The 22178-nt window shown below is 42.4% G+C and overlaps 1 protein-coding gene across 10 annotated transcripts in view; it reads right to left on the reverse strand.

Moving 5' to 3' along the window:
• Ap4s1 (adaptor related protein complex 4 subunit sigma 1) overlaps positions 1-22178 on the reverse strand; it is a 50924-nt gene that overhangs the window by 5434 nt on the left and 23312 nt on the right. For 5 of the 10 annotated variants that reach the window (XM_020169834.2, XM_074068215.1, XM_020169826.2 and 2 more), the window contains 4 exons: positions 20912-20998; positions 19550-19618; positions 13753-13764; positions 4915-5547 (listed from right to left, as the gene is read on the reverse strand). In XM_020169834.2, coding sequence (XP_020025423.2) covers positions 5419-5547; positions 13753-13764; positions 19550-19618; positions 20912-20998 — 297 coding nt within the window. In that variant the 3' untranslated portion in view covers positions 4915-5418. Of the gene's footprint in view, positions 1-4914; positions 5548-5880; positions 5963-12583; positions 12996-13691; positions 13765-13811; positions 13890-19549; positions 19619-20911; positions 20999-22178 lie in introns of those variants that run through there. The other 5 variants (XM_074068219.1, XM_074068217.1, XM_074068218.1 and 2 more) reach the window with 5 other exon arrangements.

Here is a 22178-nt window from a genome sequence, read left to right on the forward strand (position 1 = left end):
GCAAAGTGGTCAGCAAACTGTGGTCTGCTGCCTGTTTGTATATGGCCCATAAACTAAAAATAAGAATAGGATTTTACTTTATTTTTGGGGATACTGGGGTTTGAACTCAGGTCCTTATGCTTGCTAGGCAGGCATTCTACCACTTGAGCCACTCTGCCAGCCCAAGAAGAGGATTTTATGTAGGAAAACTGCATGACATTCAAATTTCAATATCCATAAAGTTTTGTTTTGTTTTTCGGTGGGAACTTAGGACTTTGCAATTGCAAAGCAGGCACTCTACCATTTGAGCCACACCTTTAGTCCATTTTGCTTTGTTATTTTTGAGATGGGGAGGGGGTTTTGCAAACAATTTGCCCAGGCTGGCTTCGAACCTCTATCCTCCAGATCTTAGCCTCCCAATTAGCTAGAATTACAGGTGTGAGCCACTGGCACCCAGCTTTTTCTTTTTTTTTCAATGGTACTGGGGATTGAACTGTACTGTACTACTTGAGCCATACCCCAGCTCTTTTGTTTGTTTTGTTTTTGAGATAAGAGTTTCACTAGATTGGCCTCCAACTTGTGATGCTCCTGCTTCCATCTCCTAAGCAGCTGGGATTTCAGGCATGTGCCACCACACCCAGCTCAATATTCATAGAGCTTTATTAGAACACCATCATGATTGTTCATTTATGGACTATATACACAATGGAGTTTTACCAGCCATAAGGAATAATGGCAACATGTGATTTGAAAGGAAATGGATGCAATTGGAGGGCATCATGTTAAGTAAGCCAGGCTCAGAAAGACAAAGGCCACGTTTTCTCAGACATAGAAGATAGATCCAAAGACAAACACACTGAAACAAACATGATCATAAACAAACTTACACGTAGAACAGTTTGTAATAGTGGAACCACTCTGGAACTTGGGGAAGGAAAAGAGAATGATAGAGCATCAACAGTATCGTAAAACATAACATCTCTGCAGGTAGAGGACGTAGGATATGTTTTGAAAGCTGTTGAAAAACGGGGAGGGGACGAATAGCCAAGGCAATACTCAGTCAAAAGAACAATGCTGGAGGTATCACAATACCTGACTTCAAACTATATTACAAAGCAATAACAATAAAAACAGCATGGTACTGGCACAAAAACAGACATGAAGACCAGTGGAACAGAATAGAGGATCCAGATATGAAGCCACACAACTATAAGCAACTTATCTTTGACAAAGGAGCTAAAAATATACGATGGAGAAATAGCAGCCTCTTCAACAAAAACTGCTGGGAAAACTGGTTAGCAGTCTGCAAAAAACTGAAACTAGATCCATGTTTATCACCCTATACCAAGATTAACTCAAAATGGATCAAGGATCTTAATATCAGACCCCAAACTCTTAAGTTGATACAAGAAAGAGTAGGAAATACTCTGGAGTTAGTAGGTATAGGTAAGAACTTTCTCAATGAAATCCCAGCAGCACAGCAACTAAGAGATAGTATAGATAAATGGGACCTCATAAAACTAAAAAGCTTCTGTTCATCAAAAGAAATGGTCTCTAAACTGAAGAGAACACCCACAGAGTGGGAGAAAATATTTGCCAACTATACATCAGACAAAGGACTGATAACCAGAATATACAGGGAACTTAAAAAACTAAATTCTCCCATCACTAATGAACCAATAAAGAAATGGGCACGTGAACTAAACAGAACTTTCTCAAAAGAAGAAATTCAAATGGCCAAAAAACACATGAAAAAATGCTCACCATCTCTAGCAATAAAGGAAATGCAAATTAAAACCACGCTAAGATTCCACCTCACGCCTGTTAGAATAGCCATCATCAGCAACACCACCAACAACAGGTGTTGGCGAGGATGCGGGGAAAAAGGAACCCTCTTACACTGTTGGTGGGAATGTAGACTAGTACAACCACTCTGGAAAAAAATTTGGAGGCTACTTAAAAAGCTGGACATCGATCTACCATTTGATCCAGCAATACCACTCTTGGGGATATACCCAAAAGACTGTGACACAGGTTACTCCAGAGGCACCTGCACACCCATGTTTATTGCGGCACTATTCACAATAGCCAAGTTATGGAAACAGCCAAGATGCCCCACCACTGACGAATGGATTAAGAAAATGTGGTATCTATACACAATGGAATTTTATGCAGCCATGAAGAAGAACGAAATGTTATCATTCGCTGGTAAATGGATGGAATTGGAGAACACCATTCTGAGTGAGGTTAGCCTGGCTCAAAAAACCAAAAATCGTATGTTCTCCCTCATATGTGGACATTAGATCAAGGGCAAACACAACAAGGGGATTGGACTATGAGCACATGATAAAAGTGAGAGCACACAAGGGAGGGGTGAGGATAGGTAAGACACCTAAAAAACTAGCTAGCATTTGTTGCCCTCAACACAGAGAAACTAAAGCAGATACCTTAAAGCAACTGAGGCCAATAGGAAAAGGGGAACAGGTACTAGAGAAAAGGTTAGATCAAAAAGAATTAACCTAGAAGGTAACACCCACGCACAGGAAATCAATGTGAGTCAATGCCCTGTATAGCTATCCTTATCTCAACCAGCAAAACCCCTTGGTCCTTCCTATTATTGCTTATATTCTCTCTACAACAAAATTAGAAATAAGGGCAAAATAGTTTCTGCTGGGTATTGAGGGAGGGGGAGAGGGAGGGGGCGGAGTGGGTGGTAAGGGAGGGGGTGGGGGCAGGGGGGAGAAATGAACCAAGCCTTGTATGCACATATGAATAATAAAAATGAAAAAAAAAACAGGGAGGGGGGCTGGGAGGTAAAGGGGTAAAGGAGAGTAATGGAAGGGGTTGAACTGACCAAAAGTAAAGTATACTCACAGCAGGGATACACTGAGAAACCCTTTTGAACATCAATTTAGGTATTAATAACTAAAGATAGGGCTGTAAAATAGGTGCAGTGCTGGGAGTGGGGTAACGGAATGGGACTGGTAAACGAAGGAGATTAAGGTGAAGGAATATGGTTAATGGAGTTCATATACAAAATAGAACAAATAAACTTCTTGTAATAATTTTAGGTGGGCGAGGGGGGAGAGATGGTGGGGATGATCTAACCAAGGTGCAATATAAGCCTATATGGAAATGTCACAATGAATTCCCCCCGTACAACAAACATATTCTAACTTAAAAAGAAATAGCAAGAATTGGGTAGATAGCAGAGACAGTATGTCTCACAAAGTCTAAAATATTTACTATCTGGCCCTTTACAGGAAAAGTTTGCCAAGCCCTAGTTTAGTAAGTTGCTATAGCAGGTAACTTGATGATGAGTCTTAGAAAATCAGTACCTTTTGCTAAGTATTTTATGAGTGAAAACCACTGAAAGCATCTGACTTAGTAAGTGAAATGACTTCATAGACTTCAGTACCGTCACAGCACAGTTCACTTCAAATGCTTTGAGTGCTATGAGAAATCTATTAGGGTCTCAAAGTACATGATATGTTGAGTATTTTTTCCTGTTTTATCTACCAATGTTTTTTTAAACTCTTAACTATTCTCTGAAGGTAGTGAAATCTGTGCCAAGATGTAATTCACCTATTTTAGTGTGACCCCAAAATTAATTGTGTTCACTCCCTAGCTACTTCTGGTGCACCAGTTTGAGCAGTTACCTGAATGTGCTACTGATTAAGCGCTTGCTAACTGGGACAGTGTTTCCCAACACTGGGTCTCAGAAAGACCTCCAAAACACTTTGATGGAGATGGGGCTTTCCCTAGACCTAGACTACTTAACGCAAAGCTGGATCCGTGTACACGTACCACTCATTCCCATGAGTACAGCGCCGTCCCTCTGGCTGGTAGAGTGGCTCAAGTGGGAGAGCATCTGCCTAGCAAGGGTGGGGCCTGGAGTTCAGGCCCCAATGCCACACACACACACACACACACACACACACACACACACACACACACACACATGAAACAAAAGCCTGCCCTCTGCCTTCCTCATTGAGTTCAGAAAACTCAGGTTTTCTTTTGGAGTCCAGCATGAGTAGTTTTCTGGGTCTTTATAGATAAAAACTTTGAAATAGAAAGTAGAGTTTTAGAAAAGGATAAAGAACCTCAACCCTCCTCACCCACCCCATACATTTACAGAGAGAAAACAGCAGTGCTGACCGAATACTCAGTCCCTAGAATATTCATTTATGGCTTCTTGGAGGATTGACTGTTGTAGATGAAAGACCTTGGGACATGGGATGGCACAGTATCTTAGTGTAGTTCTACTTCTTCCATTGTTCCTGTCCTCCCCTCCTATGTGCATGCATACATGCTTTGTGTGTGTGCGTGTGATACTGGGGCTTGAACTCAGGTCCTATGCCTCAAGCCAATCCACCAGCCTTTTTTTTTTTTTGAAGCTAGGGACTCAAACTATTTGCCTGGAGCTGGCTTTGAACCATGATCCTCCTGATCTCTGCCTCTGTGTAGATAAGATTACAGCTGTGAGCCACCAGCACCTGGCTCTTGCGTTTTTTTTTTGTTTTTAACTGAAGTAAATTTCATTAGCAAACTTTTAATTAAGCCAAACTCTTTAAAATGTGGCATAAATGAAAGTTGTAAAGGACTCTCAATAGCTAACTGTTCATTATGATAGCAATGTCATAAACTTACACGATGGTAAGTGCCCTTAAAATGAGTGTCAAGGGCTTTTAGAAACTGGCAAATCAAATCCAACTCTGCAGCCTCCTGTAGGTACAGTTTGTAATAAAGTTAAGTTTTATGTAGCCCATGCTGGCCTTGAACTCAAGATCTTGCCTCAGCCTCCTGAGTGCTGGGATTACAGACACGTACCACCATGCCTGACTTGCATTAAAGTTTTTCAAAATTAAGTTTTTCTTAGACTTTGTAAGAAAAAAGATAACACACGAAAAAAACTGTACTGAAAGTGCCCTATTTAAGTCAACTTAAAATTTTTATTGGCTGATAGACATCTGCCACGTATCTTTCTGTCATCATCCTGCATTCTTGCCATCCAAGTACTAAACCCAAACCAACCCTGTTTATGGCTTCCAAGAGCGGACGATTGCGGGGGGAGGGGAGAGGGTTCTGGGTGGTATGGCTTGTAGACCATCCATCCTGCTATTCCTGAGTTTAATTTGCAACAGGAAGCAGAGACCAAAAAGTATTCCTTAGGTTCTCAACAAAACTTAAAGACATGGGGAAAATATGCTTACAGAGAAAATAAAACTTGTTTCTTAGTGAAGAGAGGTTTTCTTGTACATATTTCAAAATAGCTTTGTTTTCCATTTAAGAACTGTGGGAAACACCTGTTTACAGAGTTTGGGAGGATACCCCTTCTTGCCACGTATGGTCTTCCAGGTTCTTTTGGGCCCAGCCGCTGAGATGCCCTCCAGGGTCCTTGCTCTGTAAATCTGTGCTGACTGGCAGGGTCTTCCCTCAGCTTTCCGACATCTTATCAAGGGTCAGCAGCGGGGCAAGAATTCTTGCCCGGTTAGTTTCCACAATGCAGCCATTTAACACCATCTCATCCAGAATGATGTGTACTTTATCCAAATTAAACATTATCTAGAGCCCTATTAAGGAAATTAGCTTTACAAGTATGAGAAATATGAAGGTTTCAGTAGATAACTTACGGCTTAGCCTGGAATTTTTCCAGTGTAAATAAGCCTAAGCATGAGAAGGGCTTGTTTGTTTGTTTTTCCTTATTTTTATTAGGATACATTCACTGTACAGGGGGAGTTTATTGTGCCAATTCCCAATACATTGGTTAGCTCCTCCCCTTCCCCTTCTCCCTCCCCCCCACTTAAAGCAACTGCAAGAGGTTCCATCTATTTCATGTATGTATATGAAGCCCACCAACCATATTCCCTCACCCTCATCTCCTCTGTTCACCCTCCCATACGTACCCCCACACATACACTATACCTGTTTTATAGTCCTGTCTTTTCATTTTTAATGAGAATTTTTTTGTAGGGAATTCCTAAAATGAAAATTGTATTTGTATTAGACATTATTACTTCCATGTACACATCCACATGTACTTTCACTGTGGTTAACTAACAGAATAGCAGCTTTGTTTTAAAACCACACAGCACTGGGATCAAACCTAGAGCCATGCAAGTACTGGGCAAGTGCAAAACAGTCACCATTTTTTAGTCAAAGTGAGAGTCTAATAAAGGAAGAGAACGAAGCAAGTGACATTTTGGCAAGACTGGTCAGGGAACAGGGAACAATGTTGTCTTCCATATAAGAACAGTAACAACAATAGATTTGAATACTTACTATCTTTCAGGTGAGTACTGAGTGCTTGCCATGTGTAATTCAGTCTTTTACAACTGTCTGATGTACATGTTACTTTTTGGGGGCTGGGGGGCAGTACTGGGGTTTGAACTCGGTCTTGTGCTTGCTGGGCAGGCACTCTACCAGTTGAGCCACAGTACCAGTGCTACATGTTACATATCACTTAACCCAGGAGGAAACAGCTTAAAGCCACAGGCCAAAGTCACAGGACTAGGAAATGCCAGAGCTGGAGTTTAAGCCCCAAAATTTGGGTTTGAGGGCTTTGCTTGGCCATGCTTTTAAAAGGAGCCTGAGGCTGCTCCCAAAACTAAGCCTTTCCTTCCAAAGCTAAGCCTTTCAGCTCTCTTCTCTGTCAAACTGAAGGAAAAATATTCATGAGGAGAAATGAATACAGAAGGCAATGACTGCTCGTTAAACTCCCAAGATCAAAGCTCTGAATTTCTCTTATAAATGGGAGAGTTCTCAGCAATTCTTTGTGAATTACACAGCCACTTTCTCTTACTAGTGTTGTTATTGGGAAAGGCAGTCCTGTGCATAGGGGAAGAAGAAACTAACAGATAATAATAGCTAGCAAATTAGAAAGAGCCAAATTCTCCCCTCAAGAACCCCTTAATTTGAGTACCTCAGTTTTCCTTTGTGAAAGGAGAAGAGGGGAACCGGAATGAGATGGTGGCAATGACTGAACATTTCTGAGTTTTACACTTTAAGATCTGAAGTTTCTATCTCTAAAGAGGTCTGTTTAAAAAAAAAAACAAACAAACAACAGTTTGTTTCCAATAGACAAATTTCATTCAGCAAATAGGTGGTTAAATCCACCAAGGGAGTTCATAATTAATCTTTGTAAAGCAAATTATTACCACCTGACTTTCAATAATTCCTGGTGTTCAAAGACTATATTGTATTTGTTCAGCGAAGTACATTTATAGAGAATAGGACAACCTGTGAATGGCTTGTAAGCTTCCATTAGACTCTGTGTTACCATCTCATTAAGCTCTGTGCAAACAGAGCTTAATAAACTGTTTTTTTCAGGAGCCAATGGGAACTGACCTTAAATGAACCCCCCCAAAAAAAAAGAGCTTTCCTCTGATACACCTATTAATGTCTTCCAATTATATAGATGATTGCCTTGTCCCATGGCCAAACTGGGACTGGAATGAATGCTAGGCCCTGACTCAAAGCCAGAACTCACAGACTGAGACAAGGTAGGGATGACAGCCAGGTGACTAGGAAGGCAAAGCTGAGTGGAATAGGTGGCTCTGTGAAGACAAGCTTACAGAAGGCCTGCTGTACCCTGTACTCACCAACGGCAATGAGGCCTATACATTAGCCTGTGAAAATGTCCACTTCACCAAGGTTTTCTCTGCAGTAGAAGGAATTCTTAATTTCAATCTATTGAATTCCTTCAAGGATCAGGCTGCTCTGTGGACTGTTCCTCTCTGGCAGGCATATGACATGCAGTTCAGATGTTCTCTGACCTGAGCAACCGCCCAATTGTTTTGAAATTCAGATCAGAATTTACTGCTGAATCACACCAACCACTGACATCCTCACACTGCCAGGACAAGGTCCTTCAGCAAGTATGAATTTCCCAACATCCTAGAAACATGAGATAGTTACTCTGTGAGGTCACTCTGTACTGTGGGCATGTGACTGCCTGACCATCTGTGTATCTGGCACTGTATGGGGAAACCACAGACCAATGCCAGTAAGAGGCAAAGGCCTGAAAGCTGATTTCCCCCTGGAATCATGTGACTCCTTTAAAATAAGAATCCAGCTGTTGTTCATATCTTGATTTGGTTTATGAGCAACTTGTACACCCTGGTGAAGGCAAGATTAATGATATCTGGGCCAAATTCCAGGTGAGCAGGGACCAAAAAAATACCCTATATGCCAAGCCCCATGGCAATAAACAGGCAAACAGATGTGACATTTAGAGTAGGAGGAAGCAAGAAAGAACTAGGCTGTGGGTCTCCTAATGTTGTCAGCTGAGAATGAGTACTGAAAGAACTTAACCTTAAGTCCATATGTAACGTGATTGACCTTAAAGACCCTTAAAGGAACTTGTTTCCTTCATGGGCCTCAAGAAGCTGACAAGAACTACAAATAACTTCCCAAGGAGCAGGTTTACTCAAGTCCCTCCTTCTCTCAACCTTGACATCTGCAAACCTCTCTGAATTTCTATGTGCTGTAGAGTGGAGAACATAGGCTCCTATGAGGCTCATGCCCCTAGAAATCAATTTGCTAATTTAAAAGTGATTGAAATGTCTATGGGCCCTACACTGGAATATTGACCTCTGGATCATAAAACACTCTTCCAGCATGGTACTTTGACACCAATGTGGTGAGCTAGTTTTTACTAAGTGAGAAAACTGAGCAGCACAGATTCAAAAGGAACCTTGAAAGCAATTGCAGGGCAGAGCCCAGCCTAGAAAGTAAAATTGCTGACTCTAGACATTGCTCTCTGCTCCCTGGATTTCTTACTTGATTTTATTTTTAAAGACTCAAGCTACACAAAGTTACTTAATACAATAACTAGGTGGGAAAAAGTTGTCTCTCAGTATTTATACTTTTGATTCAATTTCCCAAGAAATTAGAAAAGCTGGGTTCACATTTCCCGCAAAGCATGGAATGGTGCACAGGCCCCGACACTCATGTTTGGGCTTCCTGTTTTCTCATCAATGAGGCCATTGAAAGTGTATCTTTTTTATTTTTTATTCATTTATTCACATGTGTGTACACTGTTTGGATCGTTTCTCCCTAAAGTGTATCTTTTTTTAAAGGTATGTTTTCCTTAAGACCCATTCATCTTCTGAGAACAACAGGCCACCCAAATGTCATTTTGCTTAAAGTTTACATAAAATTAAAAAAGTCAGCACTGAGTCAAATGAGCCTGCTGTCACTATTTTTATTCACTGATTCACTTATATGGGGGATCAAATCTAGGGCCTCACACATGTTAAACAGGACGTTCTACCACTTGAGCCACACCCCCAGCCTTTTTTGCTCTAGATATTTTTCAGATAGGGTCTCGAATTTATGCCCGACCATGATCCTCCTATTTACGCTTTCTGAAACGCTGGAAGGACAAGAGTGTCCAGCTTTTTATTGGTTGAAATAGGTCTTGCAAACCAAGATCCTCCTGATCTCCACCTCTTTGTTAGCTAGGATTATAGGTGTCAACCATTGTGCCGTTATTTTTTTTCAATTTTTTGAGACAGGGTCTTACTACTGGTAGTAACTACCAGTAGTAACTACCAGAACTGGTAGTTCTACCAGGCTGAACTTGAACTCTCAATCTTCCTGCCTCAGCCTCCTGAATGTGTATGTTACAGCCATGTATCAACATTCCTAGCTCTCTAAAGAGGTTTAGGCCTACTGTGTATTTGTGTGGGAGAGGACACAGAGCATCTGTAATTCGGGGGAGGGGGCGGCTAGCCAGCTCCCTGCTTCTCTTCCCCTATGTGCATGTGACACATCGCAGCTACCCTCCTTGCCTACCTATTTACTACTTCTCCCCTAGGCCTGGGTATGGGTGGAGGAAGGCCTCCACAGGCCCTACCAACAGACTCTGGGATGTCTGGGCACCCTGTAAATTCTGGGGGTCCAGGACACTAGAGGATGTCAAGAAGCAGATTGGGAGGACTGCAGGCTCTGAGTAGGCGTCCTTGCCCCACAGAGAAGGGAGATGCTGAAACAGTGGCAGCATGAGGTCCTCTAAAAGTGCAGGACCCAAGAAAGAGACCCTGGGTGTCAAGATCTGAAGGCAGCACCACTGCATTCTGTTTGTGCCAAGGTAAGTTGGTCTTTCAGCCTATTTATTTATGTGTTTGCTTATTTTTGTGGTACTGGGGTTTAAACTCAGGGCCTCACACTTGCTAGGCAGGCACTCTTGTCATTTGAGCCAATCCACCAGTCTTTTTTGGGTACTTTCAACATAAAGTCTTGTGAACTCTTTGCCCAGCTGGCTTCGAACCATTATCCTCTTGAGTAGGTAAGGATTACAGATGTGTGCTACCAGCGCCTGGCTTTTCAGCCTCTTTAAAGTTAAAAAATACCACAAAGGCTGTTGGGGTCCACTGATTTGAAGAGGACTTGGTCCTTGCCTCCCACGACTTAGCAGATGGGGCTGGAGACAGCTTCTTTGAATTTTGAGTTGTCTGGAGAACAGTAAGCCCTCTGAAACCCCAAAGCTAGGCACATTTGGGGAAGCACATCAATTGGTTCCCTAAAAACAATTTTAGTTCACGGAATTTGAAGTCTTAACTAAGTCTACCAAGCTATGTGATGGGGCAAACTTTCCCTACAGAAACAGGCCTCGTGAGTCCTTAGGCACCAGTTCAGCCCAGCAGGGGGAGGGGGACAAGAAATGTGCACAGAGCTTACTTTTAGCAGGTGAATGATTTAGGTCACCAATGTGCTTGGTCCCAAAGGGACAGCCCGCCCCTTCTGTCACCACTGCACCAGAGGGTTCCACTTACTGCAATGGAAGGGATTCAACAAGCCAGAATTTCTGTCCTGATTTCTTGTGCTTAGGTCATTTCATTTTAAATCCCATCTGTCTTGCTCTGTAATGTAAATCTTACTAGAAGTAGAACAAGCCCATACGAGGGAGAAATATAAATGGTGCACGTCCTTCCTCAAAGTCTAAATCTGCCGGCTCTGAAGAACTTCTCCATCCTCGAAAGGCACCAGAGTAGAAAGCTGCTGGAGAAAAGGACTCTAGCTGGGGGCTTCTTGGGAATTTCATGAAGTTTTAAATTCCCTTTCAGGTTGCTGTATCCAAACCAAGCCTTTAATCATGTCCACTCCCTGGGAGCTGAAGCCTGAGCAAACACAGACTATGTGCTCAGTGTTGGCAGAAGCAGCTCCGGGGTGCAATTGTGGTAGCTGCTATCTCCAACCTCTCGAGCCTAAGGACACTATCTTGGCAGTGCAGACCTCCAGAGTTGTGGCTGCTCCAGCAGGTCTTGGCTCCATGCCGCAGGACGGTGAGACAGTGTGTGGCCCTGCCCAGAGGAGCAGGAGACAGCAACTAGGCCTCTAAAGGACCCCCACCTCACTGCTCCGTAACTGGTCTGCAGAGGTCTTCCTGGACAGGGGCAGAACTATGTATGAGCAAGAGGAGGATCATGGGTTTTGAATTCGTTTTGTTTCTTTTCTTGGTAGCTACGGTTATATCTTAAGATATCTTAAGATTATCTTAAGATAATCTCTTAAGAGCATCAGTAGAAGAGAGGTACCCCATAATAGTAAACATGTGAGTTGGTCTGAAAGCAGGTAAAATGAAGGGAAAAGGTACAAATTGTGTGTCTTGCTATGGAGATTAAGTTGAAACCAAAATGCTGGCAATCATAACATAGACCTACGCTACCTGAAGAGGGGTGCAAAGTCACACACATCCTTTCTACTTCCAACACGTAAATAAATAAATGAATAAATAAATGTGTCAACACAGGACACATCAACCACACAACTAATTTGCACCCTCTTCATCTGATTCACATGAATTCTCTGGCTATTTGGATTTGTGAGACTCTCTTCCTGCTGTCGATGCAGGGTTGCTCAGCTCAGTTCCCTGGAGTTCTGGCAAGATCCCACATTCAGGCTGTGAGAGCATTAAAGAGGTCCTGGTCTAAATCTCTCGCTCGGAAACAAGGACTTCATGGGCTCTGTGCAATAGACACAGCCAGTCAGGGGCAAGCCCAAAAGTGAACCTTCAATTTCGGTGCTCCCAGCAAAGCGCCTATTGTACAAGGAGGAATAAAGATTTATTTGGAATTTCTTACAATGGCTAAATTAAGCTGGGCGCCAGTGGCTCACACCTAAATTAAGCTGGGCGCCAGTGGCTCACACCTGGAATCCCAGCTTCTTGGGAGGCAGATATCAGGAGGATTGCATTCAAAGCCAGTCTGGGTAAATAGTTTTTGAGACCCTATCTTGAAAATACCCAACACAAAAAAGGGCTGGCAAGTGGCTCAAGTGGTACAGCAATCGTGAGGCCCCGAGTTCAAAACTCCAGTACTGACAAAAAAGAAAAAAAAAGGCCACGTTAAGATAGAATGTTACATGCTGAATAAAAATACCAGATTGTTATGCTGCCTGGTTTTAGGTGTCTTAGGTCAAAGGGACCACAGATGCAGGACACAAACCACTAGAGGGTGCTCACTTTCCCCAGTTAACGTAAAGAGGCTTCTAAACCCTGGCCTGCAAATGAGTTTGATCAAGATGAAAGTGATTTCCTTCAGCAGTAACAGTGACTGGCCATTCCTCCAGAACAGTAAGGTGATGTAAATATACTGGCTCTTGGTATAGATGTTTAATTAATACACACACCATATACATACAAAGATATGTATGCACTAGAAATAAACACATTTGTTATAATTCATGTGTGTGACATGCAAAATACATATAAATAAACATTTGTCATAGTTAATGTAACTATTTTACATTCAAGCCTGAGGTGTTCTCAAAAGATTTATCACTTTTAAGGGGTAGGCAGATTTTTGAAGTAAAAAATTAACTTACAAGTCAATGTGCCCCGAGCACTTGCACAATGCTCGTGGGCTCCGGTGAAACCTGCAGGCAGACTGTGCTTCTTGTTGGGGTCCTCAGGCACTCTTGATGCTAAACAGTGCTGGCGACTGAGCCTAGGGCCCCAAACATGCTATGCACGGGCTCTACCACTTCAGCTATGTTCCCAGTCCAGCACTCTTGATTTAAAAGAGAGAAAGAAAAGAACTTTCTCTGTTGCAAAAGAAAACAAATACAAGCCAGGCCTTCTTCTACTCATGAGAGGGATTTCTGGAGATTTATACCTAGATCTCTGGAAATCCAATCTCTCTGAGAAGAACACTTTGTGGCTGTTAAATAAATTTTATACCAATTTTAAACAAGCCGATTTCAAATACCTAAAAGAAATTAAGCTGGTGGAGGGGCTCAAATGGCAGAGCGTCTGCCTAGCAAGTGCAAGACCCTGAGTTCAAACCCCAGTACTGCCAAGAAAAAAATAAGTGGCCCGGTGCCAGTGGCTCATGCCTGTAATCCAAGACTTAGGAGGCAGAGATCAGAAAGATCAAGGTTCAAAGCCAGACCTGGCAAATAGTTCATGAGACCCTATCTTGAAAAAACCCCAACATAAAACCGGGCTGAAGAAATGGCTCAAGCCATAGAAAACCTGCCTAGCAAGTGTGAGGCCCTGAGTTCAAACCCTAGTACTGCTTAAAAAAAAGGCTAGATTAATATAACCATATAGTTATTACTAACTACAATCTGGAAGAAAGCCAATCTTAAAAAGAATTGTCTCTATAAGCGCTGGTGGGGAGGCTTGGTGAAAGTGCACTCTGACTACCTTAGCTGCAAATAAACAGTAGGACTGCCAAGTTGTTTTCCTGCCCCAGGGCACTTACCTGATTAGAACTAGAGAGTGCTTTGCCACATACTGTGGAAAACAATACTGAAAAAGGATACATCAAGTTCACTCTGGAAAAGAGAAAAAGAATGCACAGGTGAGGAGATCCTTGCACAGGACGACACTCAGACACTCAGCATAGACAGTGACCACTCTGCTTCCAGAAGCCCCAGTATAGGAAGCCCTGACCTGGGGACTGTGATTAAAAAAAAAAAAATACTGTAACTACAGGAATTTTAGAGGCCAGAAAATAGAGGGAATAATTAATAAACTCAACTTTTACTCATAGACGGTAGGCAATTTGAAAGGTGTATCAGAAACCTGAGCAACGTGCCTTAATGCTTGATTTTACATCACAAGCTTATCCTAAGGAAATAACCAGACAATGGTGTGATGTAAAAGGATACTGAGGACGAGGATGTTTATAACAACAAATCACTGATAATAACTGAAGTATCTGTCAAGGGGGAGTTGGCCAAGTAAATTATAGCACATCAGCAAATGACGATATAGAGAAGTGCTGACATACTGCTGTATAAGCAAGTTAAAAATGGCATAAGGTTGACCCTCTGTATCTACAGGTTCCACGTCCATGAATTTAACCAACTGCAGTGTAAGACACTTGGGAGGGAGCTGTGGCTCAAGCAGTAGAGTGCTTGCTTTGCAAGCATGAAGCCCTGAGTTCTAGCCCCAGTCCCACCAATAAATAAGTAAATATTTAGGAAAAACTGTAGCTGAACTAAATATGTACACTTTTTGACCCTGTCAGTATTCCCTGAACAACAGAGCATAACAACTATTCACAGGGCATTTACGTTGTACATCATATTATGCATGATCTAGAGATGACATGAAGTATACAGGAGGATGTGCACAGGTCACGTGCAAATATACACCATCTTATACCAGGGACTTCAGCATGCAGGGGTTTTGGTGTCCATGAGGGTGTGGGTCCTGGAACCAATCTCGCAGATATCGAGGTGTGACTGTGGACAGCATTACTCTGTGTACATATGTACACAGAGGTAGAGGTGTATAGTTACGTAGATAGGTGACATACACAGCTGAAGGACGTGTACTCAGCAGTAGCCATCACTTATTCCTGGTCCTTCCTCTACCTTAAAAACACGCTGAATTTCTAAAAGTACACTTTTGAGTTCACAGCAAAACTGAAAGGAAGTACAGAGATGGATCTCGTCTTCCCTTCCCCACCCGTGCACAGCTTCACATCAGCACAGAAGGACAGCTGTTACAACTGGTGGGCCTACATGGACCCTACTGTCACACCATGCACAGTTTACACTGGGGTCCACTCTGGTGTTGGGACAGTCTGGAGCCTAGATAATGACATGTATCCAGCATCTCTTTTCTTTCTTTTTATACGCACTTACAGTTTTTTTCAGTGAAGACAGATACTTAGGTCATGAAAAAGCCACAAAGAGAGAATGGTAAACAGAAACACGCTCCCATGCGAGAGCATGTCAGGTTTGTCTGAGGTGGCACAGGGCACCCTGCTTCCCTTCCACCACAGCAACAGCCTCACCTCTTGCCAAACTGCCTGAAGCTCACTGGTTTGGCTTTTGGTTTTGAAAATGGGAAGGAAGCTGAGATACTTCTCTTGGCCTAGTCAGCATGAAATTCATCTATAAATTTAAGATTTGGAAACCCTCTAAGTAAGATAAAAAATAACCCAGAAACAATGGTTAAGACTCACAAACCTAAAAATAAATCTTAGATGACAGGGGACTCTTGGTGAGAGGAACAGAGCCTATTTCCATCCCCACACCCTTCCTCCTTCCTCCTTGTCTTTTTGCTACAATGTGATCCGAAACCAGGTCATCCCAGTACAGTCATTCCTGTGTAATCATCTGGTTTAAATTAAATTCTAATCTTTATTTGTGTGGTTTATGTGGTCACTGACTCTTTCCCTAAAATTATAGCTATAATTCAGCAATGTGCTATTTATTTGCAGTTACTGAATAGAATAATATTTAAAAAAAAATTTTAGCAACAGTGTTTATACCCTCTTTTTACTCTCCCAGGTTTAAAACACTGGTATTTTGGGAAGTCACATTCTTCTTGGCGGGTGTTACCTTAAAGTGGTTAATCATGGTCATTCCGAAGCATAGACTCTGACTTGCAACCAGTCTTTCTGTGTTTTCTTTTGTTTTGCGGTACCGGGGTTTGAACTCAGGGCTTCGTGCTTGCTGGGCAGGCGCTCTACCACTTAAGCCACAACTTCAGCCCGCAACCAGTCTTTCTTAACATGAGCGTGGTCACCACAAGATAAGCAGGAACTAGAGCTCTGCTGTTCAATATGGTAACCACCAACCCAGTGATTTAAATTTAAATTAGTTACAATTAAATTAAATTTAAATTCCTCAGGCTCACTAACCGCACTTCATGTGCTCAAGAGCCACACGTAGCTAGCAATCAACATACATAGACTTTTAAAGCCACTTTCCAGGCCCTCTGTCCCCGCAAGGCCAGTTTCTGTAATGGCCTGACCTCTTGACCCCTTCCAGCTTTGAAGGGCACCAATCCTTTCCTAGACAGATGACCTATCACATTGCAGGCCAGCAGTCATCTTCCCAGCTCCCACTCCTCAATTTGGAAATTGCTGACAGGAAGCCTCATGCATGCTTGAGAATCATCACCTGGAAACTTGGAAAGCTGGTTTTGTTTTATTTTGTTTTGTTTGTGGAGGCCTGAGGTTTGAACTCAAGGCCTCGCACTTGCTAGGCTAGTGTTCTATTTACCACTTACTTGAGCCATTCCTCCAGCCCTTGGAAAGGTTGTTAAGACATAAATTGATGGGCTTCAAACTAGAGTTTCTCATTGAGTGGTCTTGCGGCCCCTCTAGGAACCAGACTTTAAGAACTATACTACAACAATGGAGACAGGCTAGTTGACTGTCCTGTGAAGAGATTGCCAAAATTCATTTCTGGCATTAGTAGTTGGGTGGATGACTTCTGGACATAAGTGCTGGCCTTCTCAGGTTTTATTATTACAGATTCCACTCACTGCCTCAGAGAGAAGCAGCTTGGAAATGCGTCCTTCCTAATTCTTTTATGCAAGAGCAGAATAAACAAAGCTTTGAAAAATAGTTGACTCATGTCACCACTGCTTCTCAAGAATGTCTACCCAAGGCTCAGAAAGGCAAACGGTAGGAGAGCAAGCCATCGTCATCGATTCTTTTAGAAGACAGTTGGGCTTCCAGCTTACTCAAAGCTACAGAATCAAGAAAGCGTGGCAGTGGCATAAGGACAAACATACAAATCAATGGGACAGAACTGCGAATCCAGAGATAAATCCCTACATTGTGGTCAACTGTCATACAACAAGGGTGCCATGGCAATTCACTGGCGGGAAAGCAGAGGACATTCAACAAGTGGTGCTGGGACAGTTAGGTGTCTACATGCAAAAAAGAATGACTCACGATATACACAAAGGTAATTCAAAATGAATCAAAGACCTACATTTAGGAGCTAGACTAGAAAACTCTACAAAGAAATGCAGGAGCTAAGCTAAAAGGCCTTTTCAGGCATCAGGCCTAAAACATCAGCAAGAGAAAGCATAGATAAATTGGCTTTCACCAAGGTGAAAAAATATTGTCCTTCAAACAACATCATCAAGAAACCGAAAAGAAAATCACAGAATGGGAGAAAATTCTTCCTAATCATATATCTGATAAGAGACATTATTCAGAATATATAAAGAACTCTTGCAACTTAACAATAAAAAGACTAGTCAGGCAGTGGTGACTCATGCCTGTAATCCTAGCTCTTTGGGAGGCTGAGATGGGAAGGATTGTGGTTTGAGGTCATTCCAAACAAAAACTTTCCAAGACCCCATCTCAACAAATATCTGGGTGTGATAACATGTACCTGTAATTCCAGAGATGGTGGAAAATGTTAAATAGGAGATCGTGGTCCAGGCCACTCTGGGAAAAAAGGAAGACTCCATCTCCAAAGTAACCAGAGCAAAAAGAACTAAAGATGTGGATCAAGGGGTACAGCACCTATCTAGCAAGCACAAAGCCCTGAGTTTAAATCCTAGTACTGCCAAAAATAAGAAAAGAAATGGGCAAAGAATTAAGCAGACATTTTTCCAAATAAGATATATGAATAGCCATGCCAGGTGCTGGTGGCTCATGCCTGTAATCCTAGCTACTAGGAGGCAGAGATCAGGAGGATCATGGTTTGAACGCCTATGGTTTGTGAGACCCTATGCTGAAAAAACCCTTTACAAAAAAGGGCTGGTGGAGTGGCTCAAGGTGTAGGCCCTGAGTTCAAACTCCAGTATGGCAAAAAAAAAAAAAGATATATGAATATCCAATAATTACGTGACAAGATACTCAACATCTATGCATTAGTGAAATGAAATCAAAACGACAATCTAACCGCCTCTACTTACTTCACACCACTAGGAAGGCTGTAATCAAAAAGATAATAAATCGTATTGAGGATGTGGAGAAATTAGAACACTCGCACACTGATGGTGGGAATTTAAATAAGGCAGACACTGAAAAAGTTTGGCAGTTCACCAAAACGTTGAATGTGGAGCCAGTGTAATGACCCAGCAATTCTACTCCTATGTATACACCCAAGAGAACGGAAAAATAAATGGTTCTGACAAAGACGTGGACGAATATGTTCATAGCAGTATTACGCGTGACAGTCAGAAAGTGGAAGTAACTCAAATGCCCACCACCTGATCTGTGGATACAGAACACGGAATACCAGTTAGCAGCAAGGAAGTACTGAAACACGCTATAACATGGATCTTGAAAACATGCTACGTGAAAGACACAAGCCAGAAAGACCACACATTGTACAATTCGATTTAGCTGAGATGTCTACAACAAAGCCATCCATAGAGACGAGGTAGATTAGTGGTTACCTAGGGTCTGGAGCAGGCAGAGGGGTACAACTCGGGGACGTGCTAACAGATAATGATGTTTGTCAGGTAACACAACTTCCTTAAATTGATTATGGTGATGGTTGCATGACTGTAAATACTAGAAACCATGTACTTCAAATGGCTTGTCTGGCGTGAGGATTATATTTCAATAGCTATTAAAATAAAAAAAGGTTGGTAGGAAAGAAACACACATATTCCCAAAGTGGAGCTGATTTTTGACTTTCAAAGCAAAGATTTGCAGGGTATGGAGGTGGACACCTGTAATTCCAGCTATTCAGGCAGGAGAGCAGGAGGATCAAGAGTTGGAGGCCACTGGTGGAGTGGCTCAACTGGTAAAAAGTGCCTGCCTAAATGGAAATAATTCTTTTTTTGTTTTTGTTTTTGGCAGCACTGGGGTGTGAATTCAGGGCCTCTTGCTTGCTAAGTAGGCACTCTGCCAGCATTTTTTATAGGTTTGTAATACTTTCGATCAGCAGCAAGGAAAGATAAAGAAAATCTGTAGTGATTTGAATTTGAACTTTTACATATTAAAGCTCCAGAATGAGCCACGATCTTTTACTTATTTTATTTTATTTTGTTTTGCAGTACTGGGGTTTGAACTCAGGACCTCATGCTTGCTAGACAGGCACTCTACCACCTTGAGTCACTCCACCACCCCCTTTATTTTTTTTGAGACAGGGTTCTGTGAACTATTTGCCTCCTGAGTTAGGATTACAGCTGTGAGGCACTGGTATTGGGTATTTTTGAGATAGGGTCTAACTTTTGTTGCCCAAGCTGGCCTCAAACTGTGATCCTCCTGATCTCTGCCACCAGAGTATATGGGATTACAGGAGTGAGCATCAGTGCTCAGCTTGACACATGATCTTGAGATACACTCAAAATGACCTAATTTCTGGACTAAGGAAGAAAACTGTTTTCAGCTATTAGACTTACCACTCGACCGAAGTATTCATCTAAAACTTCCACAAAATTGTGGATGAATTCGTAAATAGCCATCTCATTCTGCAAAAGAATAGGAAGGGTACAATTAATTTTAGTGTGGCTCTCATGTAAGCGAGACAGAATGCCCAATAGCTCCCAGGGGTAAGAGCACGTGGCTCAGTGACACAGTTAGTGGTAGATGACACGAGCAACGCAGCTTTGGCTTTGCACAGATGAACACTCAGAACAGGACCACTGCTCACTTTTTTACAGCAGCTTGATACTGCATGCAATGTAGAAAACCTTAACTTCTGAGTCGTTTTGTTTTGTTTGTTTTTTTAGTCCATGATGAATCTGGCCAAACTGAAACCTCAGAATCTAGTGTGTAGAGTTCTGAGCTTTACTCCTTGACTTCATCACCAGCTGGCTTAAGCAATTTTTGAGGTTCTTCCCCCACCCCTTAGTTATTTTTAAAATAGGGTCTCACTTCATAACTGGGCTAGCCTGACTGCAATCCTCGTATTTGCACTTCCCACATAGCTGGGGTGACAGGCATGCACCACCATGCCCAGCTGTTGGTTAAGAAGGGGTTCCACTTTTTGCCCAGGCTGGCCTTGAACTGTGATCCTCCTGATCTCAGCCTCCTGAGGAGCCAAGATTACAGGTTCTTTAACATCATCATTTTACTATGTGCGCAGATGGGGAAACCACTTGAAAGTGGTTCAAGGATAAAACCAGCCCGCTGAGATTTCAGAGACTTTAGATCTGAAATATCTTTTCAGGGATTGCTTGGCTACGTGTGCTGTTGGGCAGAGACTGACCTTTCTGCAGAGGTGAACTACATCTGAGGGGATGTAAACAAAACACAACCACATGTACAGTTTTCTCTGACTTTTGCTATGTCAGCCCATGCTCACTGTCATGCCTGACCAGCCTCTATGCTCCTCTGACCTGCCCCTCCATGTGACAGAACAATGGCAGGCACTCTCACTTCTTAGGATGAAGGAAGGCATTCTAATGGGTGTGGTGGCACTAGAAGCATCCTAGATAGTTCTCTTCCATTTGGCTTTCCAAGTCTTGATTAAAAACTGAGACCCCACCGGGTGCCAGTGGCTCACACTTGTAATCTTAGCTACTTGGGAGGCTGAGGTCAGAAGGATCTTGGTTTGAGGCCAGCCCAAGGAAACAATTTACAAGACCCCCATTTCCAAAACAACCAGAGCAAAATGGACTGGAGGTGTGGCTAAAGTAGTAGAACACTTGCCTAGTAAGTGCAAAGCCTTGAGTTCAAGCCCCATGCTGCAAAAAAAGAAAAAGAAAAACAGACCATTACCCCTAGTTATCTGTGTCATCCAGGGGCTGTTCTAATCTCACCTCTGTGTCATTAACTCCAACCACGATGAAGAGAGCTGCATACTGTCGACAGATCAGCTTGAAATCCTTGTACTCAATGAAAGAGCACTAGGCAAAACAAAATTCGACGTTAATGTCTTTGGTGGACAGACGCTTCTTCAAAATGGCATGCATAATTTCTAGGTTCTGGTTAAGCAGCTGCAAACACACTCCTAGAAACAGAGCGTGAACATGTTACACGACCTTTGTTGGCCTGGCAATTTCTGGGGGACTAGGCGGAAGCATGTCTGGGGCCTGGATAGTAGCTTTGGAAAGTCTTGGTGAGCAAATGGGTTGGTTCCCACTCCTTTTATTCCCTTTCTCGGCTCTGTGAGGAGCTCAGCAAGCAAAGTGAATGAGTAATGAGTGCTTTAAACTGCTTCAATGTGCAAATACAAACTCAATAAAGATTTTCTTCTTTCTACCTCCTCAAGGATTCTTGGGAAGTAATTAGATATCCTCAGTTTTGTACTGTTTCATAGTCATTGAGGAGCCTAATACAAGTAGCATACCATCTATTTATCTATCTATCACTGTGTGTACAAATATAATTATAAATACAATATATATACATATATGTATTTCTTTTTTCTAAGTGAAAACAATCAATGTAGATTTTTGTTTTTGAGACAGGGTGTCACTAGGTAGCCCAGGCTGGCCTTGAATTCTCATCCTCCTGCCTCGAATTCAGGGCATGCACCCCCATGTCAGGCTCATGTAGATTGTCTTATAAATTATTTACAGATGGCTTTTTTTGTGGCAGATGCTAGACAAAATCTCCCATTGTAAATATCGCTTCACATGAATTAATAAGTAGCTCACCACCACTGTCTCAGGGATAAAACAACTCCCTTCTCATTCATCTCTCTCCTAAAGCCACTGTACAAAGGGCCGTGGGAAGGCGGGAATTACAACAGGTGGTTGAAGGACCAGTGTGACTCCTTTGGATGTCAGGATATGTGTGACTGAGCGTGAACTTTATGGATTCTTTTGTTTTTGTTATTTTGGGGTACTGGGGTTTGAACCCAGGGCCCACATGTTGAACACTCCACCAGCCCTTTTTAGCAGTGGTTTTTTTTCAAGATAGGGTCTTATGAACGATTTGCCCTAGGCTGGCTTCAAACCTGATTCTTCTGATCTCTGCCTTCTGAGTAGCTAGGATTATAGGCGTCAGCCACGGGTTCCAGCAATGACTTTTTTTTTTAAATTAGCTTATACTAATAGTCCCAGGGTGGTCCACTGTGATAAT

This window comes from Castor canadensis, chromosome 3 (genome assembly GCF_047511655.1).
Source record: "Castor canadensis chromosome 3, mCasCan1.hap1v2, whole genome shotgun sequence".
Classification (NCBI taxonomy): Eukaryota; Metazoa; Chordata; class Mammalia; order Rodentia; family Castoridae; genus Castor; species Castor canadensis.